We start from the raw sequence: 14,681 nt of genomic DNA, 5'->3' as shown, positions 1-14,681 counted from the left end.
TTAAATAAGGAGTTTTTAATGATCTGTTTTCTTCTAGCAGTAAAACTAATAAAATAATAGGAAATTCAAGATACATGATAGATTACACAGTCTTCTTTTCACTTCATGTACATGGTCATCATCAGCCTCTAGAACACACCATGCCCTGTAAATACTTATGTGCATCTCCAGCGATATTGTATTTTCCTCTATAAAGACACTTTTCAAAGCACTTGCTTGTGATGCAGCATTCTCAAGCCCTGAATCAGCAAAACAACATGCTTGACTAGAGCGGAAGCCTGAGCAATACTGTGGAAATCACACAACAAAATAAAAATCCAAAACAGACTACCTTGATGGGAATATATTATTCTGAAAAGGGTCTTATAAATATTATTGTATAGAATATAACAGATAAAAATAATGCTTCGTCAACAACCCAAATACTTGGTTAACATATATATTCAGTCTCTGTACTATCCTTTCAGAGTAGTGCATCTCTTGATTTCAACAGCTTAAATCATTAAAACAAGCTTTGACCACCAGCATGTTAATGCGCCCATTTACAATAAAATGCATTCACTTAATACCCAGTCTTGCTCTTATTTGATTTTATTCTAGACTTCAATAAGAGCAGGAGTAGGCTACTAAAATTTTAAGCTTTACAAATCGCTTCATGATTCAAGTGACAGTAAAATAAATAAAGGGATTCAGCCATTATAAATTGTCGTTAGTAATTCAGCCATGTGGTTTTACCTTTGAATCTTAAAAGCTGCACTGTAATTGAGGGACAAAATATAACAAGTTCACTGATTACAAAATGACTCTAAACTGACTTTAAATCTCAAATCTTATGATATTTGACTTTTATATAATACAAAGAAAACCACTTAAAAAACCTCTATCCCTAGAGCATTATTTGATATTTGAATTACTTTAAGCATATCTTGGTTTACAATTTAATCAGTTAAATCTGAGACTTTTCAGACTATACAGCATAATGAATTTCTTTTGGCATCTAACAGCCAATTTATACTACATTATAATATGGCTAGATCATGATATACTAAACAACCGTACAGATGGAACCACTTGGATGTCCTTCTGAAGCCAGTGAAACTCTGTCTGAATGCAACTTCTTTGAATCCAGCTGCAGGATTGAAATCTCAATCCCGACAAAATTTTGAGGCCAAGGCATACTAGGATAATTTGACCTTCATAGCTTCATATGACTTTAGTTCCTATGTAATACTTGTTATCCTTGTTCCTGAAGGCTCTGCCAGGTATGCTACAATGGAGAATATATTTGCCTATAATGAAAAGGAATAGGGTAAATATACATGCTTTTTTATAAAAATAACATTAACTACTTCATAGTCATTCTAGTTTACACTGACTAAAGTCACAGATCTCATGATCATGAGATGATATCGTGATATACATTCGAAAATACAAATATTTATGAAGCAGTTTAATTTCACGCCAGTGGTTCTGTTCAGTGAAGTTTAAGAAAAGAATATTTGTAGAATGGGCTCTTCTTTGAGAGTTTTTTAGGAGGGATTTATTTACTTTGTGTAACTTTTTGCTGTGCTTACAGTTTTATAAAACTCAAGATATGCACTGCCCAAATGAATACAAATATGGTTTGTAGCATCTTTAGGATTTGCATTACAGTGCAGTGCCGATTTAAAAGTGTAACAATGTAATTTTTTTAGGCAAGTAGCTCCTGCAGTGGTTTAAATGCTACACATTATGAAATTGAAGTGTGGCAGCAATCATTACATAAATCACATAGCACATGGTTCATTAAATATATACATTTATAAGGGCTGAATCAAAAAGGGTTGTTTTTATATTTTAAAAACTGTGCATGCTCCCTTTTTTCTTTAGCCTCCTTAAAATTTAACATTCCAGGACTTTCATGATCCATACTTAAAAACCTGTAGAGCATGCAGTTATTGCTGAAGACTTTATTAAAATATCCAGAAAACTCATTAGCAGAGTTAAATGTATGTTGGGGTTGCCAATCCCACCTGACCATGCTGTGATGTGAGTCATGAGACTCAGCAGAGAGCAGCTGTGCACATTTCTACTGTCTTGCAATGGATAGGGAAGGAACGTAGCTGAGTAGCATGCAGGCCAGTCAAAATCCATTAAAAAGTGATTATATATATATATACATATATATGTATAACTTGCTTAGGTAACCTGTGTAAAAGTGGTGACACGTTGCTCTACCTGGTTAAAAAGCACCAGAGCTGCATTCTTGATTGCTCCAGCTTGGTTTTACCCCTGTGAGAAGTAAGAATGGTAGGCAGTGAAGTTCAAGACACAGGATCTCTAGTTTTCTTCTTTTTGGAATCTCTAATTCAAACATGGTTTTAACACAATTAAAACACAGTTATTAAATATTTTATGATCAGCTGGCAAAAAGGGAAATACATACCACCTGAAGTGTTCAACAAACCTTTCTACAAAGCCTTTGTTAGTTTATTTTAGAGAAATAAGAACTGCAGGAACTAGAGCCAATTATCTGCCCTCTGAAATTGTGCTTCACGGATAAATCAATGAATTAAATTCAAAAAGACATGCTTAGCAGATYTGGAAAGTATTCCAGAATTTATGTAGTGCTTAATGCATTTTAATTGAAGTTTTAGTATTTTTTAGTTTAACATATGGGTCTTCAATTAATTGACTCTGTGATTATCTCTTCTACTTGCAAAAATGAATCCGTACAGTAAGCAAAATACTTAGAAGAAGAATATCTTCCTGTTCTTCTGCTGCCCTCTACTAATAGCAATGAAACTTATGGATGGCGATAAAAGTAAACAGTTCTCTGTAAATTCTGTTCATAATTAAACGTGATGAGATGTCTTACTGTGTAAGTATCTATTTTAGATTTAGTATGCTGTGTATTTTTGACTCTGTAATTTCTCTCTGATTATTTCAAAAGAGGAGAATTGGATTAGTATCTGGAGAGTGGTCCATCAACACAGCTAGTCCACAACTTAGAGAATCTGTAATTTTTTAAGCTACAGACTCTGAAATGGTCAGTTGAGGAAAATGGGAGTTCAGCTCGTAGGATATTTTTAAGGAAATGTTGTCAGAAGTATGCCAGTGAATTCATCAAATCCCTACTGGGTATATTTTTGTTAAAACGTTTATTGGAATCTTGTAGCAATTCTCAACTTTCAGGAATGTAACAATGTTTTTCTTCCAATCTTTTTATTTCATGAAGTAGGCTACTAAAATTTTAAGCTTTTAAGACAAATTTTAAGATAAATGCACTAGTGAAGCCAGTCAGAAAACTGGTTCTTATTCCCTGTTTTGCAGATTCAGTGGACTAGATGATGAAGGATGTTTGTGATTTTTATTAAAGCTTTCTGTTGTGGTTTCAAAAGTTAACTGATCAGACTTACTTCTCCAATCTGAATGATTTATAGTTATTCTATAGACATGCATAAAGTTCTGATAAAGATTTTTGGAATTCTGACTGATTTAGGCCCTTAGATATTTGTATTTCTTCCCCTTTGAGATCAGCTTTCTGTGACTGAAGGACATCCTTGATGTTATTTTTCCATATTGAAGTCCAAAACTTTAGGAATAAAGTTGTAATTCAGATCTATTGAACAATTGTTAACTGGTACAAAGTACAATAGCTGGAATCTGATGTTTGCTAAAATGAACATAGTCCATTCATTTCGCTGATTAGCAGGCATAGTTTGTAATATAAACATAAGCATCTATAATGCTGAGATAAACTTCAAAAAGCACCATGTTATCCCCTTTCTATTACTTCTTACTTTCTTATTAAAATGAATTATCTTGAGTATCTTTGCTTTTCAGACCAGAACTTTGTTATTTCTGATGGTTATTTGTTGGCTAGTACAACTCTGCTTACTGAAGATACTAACAACATCCTCATTTGTCTCACTTCAAAGTACATATCAAATGTTCTTGTCATTCAGGTACTAGTGCATAACTTTTAATATCTGTAAGATAAATCCTCTTCCTCCTCCAAAGCTTAAGTTTTGTATGCGTAGTTTCTCATTATCCATTTATACCTGACTGGGCATTTTCGCATGAGTGGTTAACTTACTGGTTCTAATTTTATCAAGTTTTAGGATTAGTATGCAGTWCGTAAATGCTTCATGGGAGTCTCTTAGCAAAACAGGCAGACAATTACAAAAGAAATGTTCTAGTCTACTAAAAAGAAAGACATTATTAATTGTCTTAAGTTACCTAGATGTAATATTAATTTAAGAACACAAGAACATAAATATGTGTGTATTGTATCAAGTGTTGAAGTAATAAAAGAATTCGTGTTCAATGCAGTTTCACCATGTTAGACAATCACTCATATTACCTCAAGTATGTGATGTAAATTTATCACAAATTATGCAAATAAATGGCCTTTTTTGAAAGTACAAACTTAAAAAATGCTAGAAGATCTCTAGGAAGAATGTGTCTTGGGAGAAATCAAATGTRATTTGTAAGCCAAGATACAAAAAGGCTGTAAGTACCGCATCAGGTTAGATGTTAAAAAGTTAAAGAATCTGGAAAGCACAACCTCCTTTTTGCATATTCCATTGCACTGCTTGCCCTCGGTAGCTCTGACCTGACTCACGTAATATAGTCTGGAGTCCTTTAGGAACCCTCTGTCAAGTACATATTGAAGATAGAGYAGCTCAGGTGAAAGAGAAAATGTGATATCTGAAGCCAGGGGAATCTTCTCCCCTGAAATAAACTGCTGTTGTAATATGTTAGTCAGAAGTAATAGATGTGTGGGTTTGCATTTTTTTAGTTTATCATATGGTTTTGCTATATTTCATCCAAACACAGATTCCCGTAATTTCTAGTGATAAGTATTAGAAAGATCTTGTTTACATCTAGAACTTGCACCCAGGTTCCAGCATACATTCTGGCAGATTTGGAAAGYTACTTATTTATTAACTATTAATTATAGGTTGTTTCTGTGAATCAGAAAAAAAGAAAGGAGTCAGCCTTCTAAAACAAACTTGGTGTCTAGAGGTATTTTGTACTGTAATTATGTGGTAATAAAAATAGGAAAATTTTGAATTTGTTCTGCACTCACCAGCAGTCATAATTACTAATGTAGTTACCTGCTCCTGGTATATTCAGGGGAATATATCCTCCCTCGCCCTGCCTTCTATCGTGACCTGCTATTGGAGCCAAAGTTACTTTAACTGCTCCTCTTAACATCACTGGCAATCAGCAAGRCACCAGAAGAAATGGTTAATTTTATAGCACCTCTGCAGATCTAGGTTCCCACATTTCTGCTGTTAAAAAAATACAAAAAAAGGTCTTATTAAAGGAGATATCTCCTGAGGGTGCTTAATACTGTCACATTTGAATGAAAGAAAGTTCTGCACCATCCCTTACTCGTCCTTTTGCACACCAGACCTTCTCCTARCAGGAGTGCTGTCTTGATCCTATCTATTGAAAAGCAAAATAAAGCGAATTATGGTGTACTTTTCTATAGAGGCAATGTAAGCACTGGGCTAATATACTCTTTATCATCCTTAAAAGGAAATCAGAAGGCAACAGGACTGTTGACTAGGTACGAGAATGATAGGAATTGTCACAAATTCCTGTCACGTATCAGAATACCTGTTCAGGTATTATCAAAGCTGTTGCATTTTTRTACATACGATAAAAAGCACTTCGTCTTTTCTATAGAAACCATTCAGGAGGAATGAACGGAAACTGAAATGAATATGGAATTCACAATTTTCAGGGTACCAGTATGAAATTCCTTCTTTACTAGCTACTGTTCATTATATGCACAATTATATGTCAAACAGTTATCACTAAGCAGCTGTCTGAAAGCCAAACTTGAGAGAAGCTCTATTACTTCATCTTTCCAATGGTGGTGATTATTACACTCCATGGAAATCTTAAGGCTCCGTGGAAATCTTAAACTAATCCGCATTTAGAATTTCTCTACAAGCTTGTAATATATATACTGTCCACACTGGCCAATTTCCTATAGTTACCTGAAACTTTCACTTTTAAATTTCTTACACTGTTTTATGGATTTAATTTCTCTACCTAAAGACATACTGATACATCTAAAGTTTGTAACACAGGCAAAATCTCTTTTGATTTTGTTTGGTCCTGAAACTTCAGAGTGGCCTTAGAAGAAAAAAACATGATACCTGAGCCAAGTGAAGATTGGTATGAATAGAGCAGTTGACTTGTAAAAGTCTTGTGGGAAATCAGTATGTCATTTTGAACTCAGCCCAGGAGGGCTTTTACTCTTTTTTCTTAAGGTGTACTTGCATCATATTTTCACTTCCAAGGGAAAATAGTTTCTACTTTTGAATTGCATTTTGTTGTCTCGTCAACTGTACTATATGGGGTACACTGTAAATTGAGTCCCTCAATCTGTCTTAAAACATAGAAAGAAATATTGGAGGATATTGTTTAATTTATATCGCTTCAATGATGTGTCTTATGCAAATGCAAAACACTGTRAAGATTGCTGGAGGTCAGGAGCCAGGTGTGGATGAGAAGGTCTCCATCCAGCTTTACTGCTGAGCCCAACATGTCATGTAACCACCACTTAGCATCTGCTCATCTTGTAAGCSTAATTCTCTAATGCATATTGCACAGTTTCTAAAAAATAGCATATTGAGTAAATTTTTAGTCACAGAACTTCATAAGGTGGAACTAAAAAAAGGATTCATCGCTGTATTTAACAAAATTAAGCACAATGAAAGCAGGAAATATAGAGTGAAGATTCATTTTAAAGAAATAACATTATGTATCAAAAGACTTAGATAACCTTGCTAAAGGTTCACTGGAAAATGCAACTAACTTCTATTAGATCAGCTGACATGAAAAAAAAACTTAGCTCTGGGACCCAGCATCACTCTAAAATCTTAGCCTTTTCATACATCTGATCTAATAAAGTATATTACACCACCTTACAAACTCTGCATTTCTTATATTCTTAAATTGCCATGGGTATACTGCTATACTGTCTTACTGATTTGTACTGAAAATGTTTATCTCTGAGCAACTCAATCAGACAGACTAAAGTGTTTTGCTCTTAATTTTACTATTGTTATGCAAAGTAACCTCCTTTACAGTCATAAATAAACCCATACACTATGTTCTGCCTAGGCAAMTAAGCATACTATGATTAATTGGATCATAGCTATCCATAAATCATATATGATGTATTTTGTTATTACTGAGGAATACAGCAGTGTTTGAAAATATGGCAGCTATACTGCTGTGATACAGTTATGAATGTAGGGCTTCATTATAGCAGGGCTTGCTTTATAGAAAACAAACCCACTTCTGTCAATGTGTCATCACACTATCACAACACGTTATTTAATTCAAGGTATATCTATCCAAGTTTCTTGATTCCTTAAATCTCACATTTTCTGGATTTCTAATGGAATTGAAAATAGTTATATTCTGCTAATACATTTATGAACTTGCAGGTACATTTCACAGTAACCCCAATATACAAAGTTTTCCTTGAATACCGTTATCACCTCTGCATGTTCACTTCTAGTGTGTGAGCTGCTTACATTTTGAGGCACTTGGCTTCTTGTTTTTTAAAACAATTTCTGTCTCTTTATACAATAACAATAGCATAAGGCTTTCAAATAAACTGTTCTGATATGCATATATACACTACAAGATGCAGTTTCTCTGCTCTCCAGGATAACTTCTTGAGGTACTGCTTTACCATGATGTTGTTGGTATCTGAATTACTTCATGCCAGCCAGCCATAGTCCCCGGACCCCAAATCTACATTGATATTGCTCACAACAGTTTTTAGATAATGCAAAATATGTCATTGATTCATGATGTTTCAGGGTTCATTTTTTAGAACTACCCTAAATGTAGAAAAATACAATTTTATTTTTCTATTTATATTTGATTACATATGCAAAGCTATAAACTCTTAGCCTTCTGCAATACTCTCATTCCATAAATTCTAATCATGTTCTAAATACTACAGAAAGGATGCTTTATGAAATGTGTGCAAGTCCTCAAATCTCATATACTATGAAAGAATAACTGTACTAAAAGGTAAACAACTTCCAAATGCTAATAAATAGACTATAAATGTGTAAAATCTAAGGACACCTAGTGTATCATCGCATAGGGTTAATTATCATACCATTTTTCTTGAATTATATTTACAAAAATAAGAGAATATAAAATTATAGGATATTTACATGGGATAAGACAGCTTTTTAAACAATACRAAAAGTAAAATTAACAAATACATAAATGCGTGACTACAATATGTGGTTTAAAAGTCAAAGTATAAAAAGTCCTACCTCTTTGCTCTCTTCCATATCAGATTCGCTGCTAAATTCCTCTGTGTTCAGATTTTCAAAATCTGATTCTCCAACTGCAATGGGCACTGTCACCGTGAGGCCTGGGTTGTTTATGAACGACATGTAATCATTTTCATCAATTACGTATTTTTCCACGCTGCTGCCTGTGCCTACCCCACTGGTGGTTCCATTCCYGTCTCTAAGACAATTAAGGTCTTTGCTTATTTCGACTACAGTGTGATTGGAAATGCAGCTGTCTTTCTTGTTGTCTAGCTCTTCAAGTGCTTTGATTTCTTCTAAAGCTTTCTGCTTTCTAACAAAGGCTTTTTGGATGAACTCTTGTATTTTTTTTTTTACATAATCTATGCCCTTCTGAATCCTTGCCACAGCAATCTGGAGATTGTTCATTTCGTTATCGTCRTCAGTAGCAGCAAGGTTGTCTGAACTAAACGAGCTCAGCAGCAAGGCCAGGAACAGGTTCAGTACCTAAAAGATGAGAGAATACAGCTGTACAGTAAATACAGATGTATGAGAAGTGAATATTTTTTACAGGATACTGCCAAATTAAATTTGCATGTATAATTTGTTTTGAAGAACAGTGTTCCTAATTTTAGACAACTATGTAGCACCTTAAATTGCAAAGCCTGTCCATGCTGGTTTTGATCAGTATTCACTCAGAAGATRAAAACAGACAAGCTGATACCTAAACAGTTTAACTCTTTGAGCTTTCTTTGAAGCAGAATGGTTCTTTGGATTCTAATAAAAAAGTTAGAAAGTTCTAGATGGCCACATCCATCAGAGATTAGAAAAGACTTCTCTCTAATTCTCCCGGTGAAATCACTTGGAATTTAAGTAGAATTAAATAAAAATCATCCTACAAAAATTAGATAGGTTTCTGTAATGCAGATATTTTAGAAACCTGTGTCAGCTGACACTACAACAACCTACCTATATTTTCCATCTGTTCTTTGAAATAGAATAGCATGAGACTGTGATTTTCTATTAATTCTGTGGTCATATATTAAATTCTGTAAGGCTGGCATAAAAGGATAAAAGAAATATTTTAAATTTAATTTTACCCTTTAATCACCATAATTATATTATTTATAATTGTATTTTCTCTCCTTTTTTCCCCTGACAAACAATGAAATACTTTTTTCTTATATAGGATTTTAAAATCAAAATGAACTTCATTTTTCAGCAGTTCAATGACACTAGCCACCAGTATCACCTGAGAACTGTGGTTTATTGCCTGAAAAATCAAGCATCATTGTTTTCTTTTAAACACCATTTCTTGTAGACTGTAGCTTTTTCACTGAAGCTTACAAGCAAGGGGTCACTTCATACTTACAGTTTGATATATGCTGATCTGATACAAAATTATACTTTTTGGAGGGATGGACTGGTAAAYGGTTTGAAAGACTGCAGCATAGTCTTTCATTTCTTTGGACTAAGTGGAGGCCACCAACCATCCAGAGATGTCATGATATGGAAAATGGCAAGACAACCTATGTCCTAGTGAACAAAATTCCACAAAATTTAAGAAAAACGATGGACTGAAAATTTGCTCTCAGTCACACTGATGTAATTTCAAGAAAACTACAAAACAAAAAGCTCTACACCCTCAAATCCTATCTAAAATATACCTCTCCATCTATATCTCCCCACGTACCTCCCCGTGTATTAGACCTCTCACTTCTACTTTATACACAGATTAATTCTGCAGGCTTTCACAATTCCAGAAAAAAACCCTGAAGTTACAGATACTTAGAAGAAGGGAAGAGGCAATATGAATCTCAAACAATATGCGGAAGTGAATGTTAAAAAAAAAGCCGGTTATTATATCRTAATTAGCTTTCTGATGTTTAATTCTCTTTTACAAAAAATTAAGCCATATATCACTAAACAAAGAGAATTTTGACAGTTAATGAAATATAATTTATAGGCATCTCAAAATGAATTGCAAACAATAGCAGTAAAAAGAAACTTAAAAACTATGAAAAAATGTTAATGCTGCATTCCAATTATAATCCTGATTTCTAAAAAGATCTTATCTCACCAATTCAATATATATCAAGTGGAGATGAAGCAAATTAACTTACCAGCTTAAACTAAAAATTTTCTTTAAAAATTTTTGTATAATTTGGATTTAGAAACTTGTAAATACACTTACAGGATGGAAGTCCAGTCACTCTATTGATTTGGTTTTTGTTTTTTATACCTGAACAGACTAAAAAATGAAATACTTAAATTCAAGATACGCTATATAAAAAAGCTGCACTGTACTTTATTAAGTCAGAAGTTTTATGTGTCATAGTTATCTATTAAGTRTAAGAAAGTCGATTAGAATTTTTCTCCCAGCAAGAGGCTTGCCAAAAGATGATACATAAGTGCTATTTTTTCAAGAGTAGTTTAGGTGACATTTGGATTTAAACAGCACCTCTAAATTAGCTGCAACATTCCCCTAACACAGTGTTTGATGTGACARTTTGGCATATTCGTAAATATCTGGACCCGTAGTGAGAGTACTTCAATGTGTGGAAATGAGTGAGAAGGGCAAGAGGGGAATGCAGATGTTTTCTTCTTCCAAACAGAAGTATGAGAAACTTTCTCATTGCCTAGTTGTAAATTATGATGTCTATTTTCACATCAGAATTAATATTCAAAAATGTTCTTTACGTACCACAAGGTTGCCGATCACCATGACCAGCATGAAAACAATAAGGCACATGGTTTGACCTGCAACCTCCATGCAGTCCCACATCGTCTCTATCCATTCTCCRCAGAGCACTCGGAATACAATCAAGAAAGAGTGGAAAAAGTCATGCATGTGCCAGCGYGGGAGTTCACAGTCGCTAGAGATCTTGCAGACACATTCTTTGTAGCTTTTCCCAAACAGCTGCATCCCAACCACAGCAAAAATGAAGACAATGATGGCCAGCACCAGGGTCAAATTCCCCAAAGCYCCCACTGAGTTGCCAATAATCTTAATCAGCATATTTAGAGTTGGCCAAGATTTTGCCAATTTGAAAACTCGAAGCTGCAAAACAAAAATGCAGAAGAATCATAAGCATTAGTTTTACTGGAGTTCTGAACATATATCATTCTTTATGAAAACTTCTGTTTTGCGAATATTTTTTATGATGTTARTTACATGTACTTTCTTTGGCTGTTGTCCATCTTCAATAAATTTAGATCCTATGGAGACTGTTCACAATTAAAGTCTCAGAAATCAGTAGGAAAGGACAGACATTTGTCTGTATCATGTGCAAGAAGCAGTGATAGCAGTGGTTTCAGGTGTATAGTATTTTAGCTATTTAAAGATACTGCATTTTAGGAAATTCAGAAGTTGTGTAAGTCTTGAGGAGAACATAAAACAGCACTTGAGAAATAAATGCATAAACTATGCCTTCTGTTACTTTTCTGTGTTGTACCATTTTGGTCTTCTGAAAAGATCTAGAAACAAATTGCTGCAGAGTGTATTGGTCCATCTCCTATGATATCCAGATCACTTTGAAAATCCATATACTGCTACTCAGCATTCTGCTCTGACAGCCTCTCTCTAAGGATTCATCAAACTGTGTAAATGAACTTGGGTCCACTTATCTGAGATACCATTCAGCAAAGTGGCTTTTTTTCCCTTGCTGTTCCTGATAYACGTATTTTAAGCCAAACACCTAAGGCTGTTCACACTTCTARTAGTTATTCTTCCTGAGAGTTTTCCAGAGACCTTTTTGGAGAGCTTCTCTTTAGTGATGTCTTCAGTGTACTGTACTGAAAACAATATGAACCACATTGTTCATTTTACTTATCAGAAGCCAATTATGAACATCTAAGTATCAACACTAAGTGTTTTATTGTTTATAAAAGCATGCTAGAAACAAATGAGTCTCCTATGAAGACCTACAGAATCTCTTATGAGTTGCAGTTTATTCTAGTAATGTGAGTAGATGTATGCTCTAGACAATCAAGTCTGATCAAAAAGAAGCTAGGTCCATTGARTTTAGCAAAGCGCATGAGTTTCTGTAGATTAGTTTGCTCTTCACTAGGGAAAGTGTATTTGTAATGGACAGCAGCGAGCAAGGAGCTTGCTATTTGCCTAAACTGCAGTGATCAGTATTTCATCTTACTAATGCACATAYGAAAGGAATATATGTTTTGTTTGAGTTTGGCAATTTCCTGCATTTCTTTCGATAATTTAAAACATCCACTTGCAGATGATCGCACAACTCTTAAAGACATATAAAAGTTTGTACTCTTTTCATCACCTTTACTACTCCCTCTTTACTGGCTTGGCTCTACGTTTTCCTCAGCACCACATTAGGTCTTACAGGCTTACTCAGAAAATGATTTTTAAAGTAATAATTTGAGGTTGATATTGTGGTGCCCTTTCAAAACATAAACACTGACTTAAAAGTAATACTCAGTAACCAAGTTATGGTATGTAAACTTGGGTATCATGGCAACTGGTGCAATCTAAACTAAGTAACTACTTCCTGTTCTGTATATTAAGAAATATCATAAGATTTCAGGTAATGTGAAAAACATTATGGTCTGTTTTAGCATTATGGACTTTTAAATCTATAATGACTCTACATACCTATAAATCAGTATATTTCAAATACTAATTGCTATCAGAAAAAGACATTTCTATTAGTTCAGTGATATTTTTATTTAAGTTATCTCATTCTAAAGTCAGGATGTTACGATTCTGTTACATCTAATGGAATTACTAAGTGTTTATTCTCAGTGCCCATTAAAATATATGTTCTGAATTGAGATTATACATAGGAACATTACAGGGAACACAAGTAATGTTCATAAGATAAAACCTTTAAAAATTTTATGATTTTATATGCTATTGGCAATATATATACATTCTACGGATATGCAGCTTTGATGTGTGTTACTGAAATCTGTATAGCTAAAATTAGTAAAATTCTCAAAAGATAGCAATTAGTCTTATGCTGGCAAATGATACCAGTAGGATAAGGCTTCAGTAGGATAATTTGGTATCAAAGGATATCAAAGGATCTCCATTACCATCTGTAGTTGTGACTTTCAAATTGGGTATATATGAAAAATAGCGTTAGCCATATAGGTATATAATACATCTCTACAGCACTAGCAGTTACTACGTATGTCAGCACAATTTTCACAATGATATAATTGCATGCAGATATTTAATTATCAAGATATTTACCAATCTAAATGACCGAAGAACTGATAATCCTTCAACATTTGCAAGACCAAGCTCCATTAAACTAAGGCTAACGATAATACCATCAAAAATATTCCAGCCTTCTTGGAAATAATAGTAAGGGTCCATGGCAATTATCTTTAGTACCATTTCTGCTGTGAATATACCAGTGAATACCTAAAGCAAAATGTATTTAGTTAGTTGAATTGTTTGGAGAAACATATTTAAGCAAATTTTTATAATCCAGTTTAAGTTCTATTACCTGTTACACCTGTTACTGTATAAAACATCTAATTGTTTTCTCTAAATAGCCTCTAAGTATTTCTATACACAGAAACCTAGTAATTAAAAGCAAGTTACTAAACCAATACAGACATAGGAGGGCAGAGGTTTGATAAACCTCTGCTAAGCCATCACCAGTCAGCAGCTCAGCTCCAGCTCATATGTGACTAAATGTCTTATCATCTACTACCCATCCAGCAGCTGATGTGATCTGATCTGGTGTTTTAGTCCAGTTCCTAGAGGATAATCTCACTAAAGCGATACGAGACTTGACAGTAATTTGCATCCTTGCTCACAGTCTAAGCTGAAGTGCTAGTACAGACTCTCTTAAGTGAGGTTCTCTCTTCAGGTCAGAATTGAAGTGTGTGGGTGGAACAGGCTGGGGAAGCTTCTTGCATTGGGCTTTTAGTGAAAATATAGAGAGGATTCAATCCTTAGGTTCAGCACAGCTACAGTTCTTCATGATAGCTATCTCTGTTTGATGGTGATAATGTTCTTTGAAATATTTAGAAGTGTCAAATGTGAAATGATCAACGCCCCTTCATTGTCCAGGACTTCACTCAACATCACACCTGCAGTGAGTAGTGATCAGCAGTTTGTGCAGCACAGTTAAGAGCTGTTTGGAGCATAATGCAAAACCACTGAAAACATACAAATGTTCTGCACAACACTCARAGGCTATCTTAGACAATCCAAGTATCTGCTAACAAAAACTGGTGTATTCTGCCATTGCCTTGTGATGATTCATTAGACAGCTTGTTCTCAGTCCTCCTATAGCTGGTTTTATGGAAGCAGAGCTAACCCTTCACCACACTATCTAACTAGACTTCTGATAAGCTTTTAATTTAAACATGTTAGTAAGGAGATATAATGTGAAAACATTGACCAAT

At 34.3% G+C, this 14,681-nt stretch overlaps 1 protein-coding gene across 7 annotated transcripts in view; it reads right to left on the bottom strand.

The window, feature by feature from the left end:
* The window catches only part of LOC146600260 (sodium channel protein type 2 subunit alpha-like), a 58,354-nt gene that overhangs the window by 20,767 nt on the left and 22,906 nt on the right, over positions 1-14,681 (bottom strand). For all 7 annotated transcript variants that reach the window (XM_085325854.1, XM_085325855.1, XM_085325858.1 and 4 more), the window contains exons 14-16: positions 13,513-13,686; positions 10,993-11,349; positions 8,310-8,795 (exon numbers count right to left, since the gene is read on the bottom strand). In XM_085325854.1, the coding sequence (XP_085181980.1) occupies positions 8,310-8,795; positions 10,993-11,349; positions 13,513-13,686 (1,017 nt within the window). The remainder of the gene's footprint in view (positions 1-8,309; positions 8,796-10,992; positions 11,350-13,512; positions 13,687-14,681) is intronic.

This window comes from Rhea americana, unplaced genomic scaffold, assembly GCF_003343005.1.
Source record: "Rhea americana isolate MKP2758 unplaced genomic scaffold, rheAme1 scaffold_124, whole genome shotgun sequence".
Lineage (NCBI taxonomy): Eukaryota > Metazoa > Chordata > Aves > Rheiformes > Rheidae > Rhea > Rhea americana.
The sequence above is the reverse complement of the archived record's forward strand: the minus strand, read 5'-3'. Positions and strand labels throughout refer to the sequence as shown.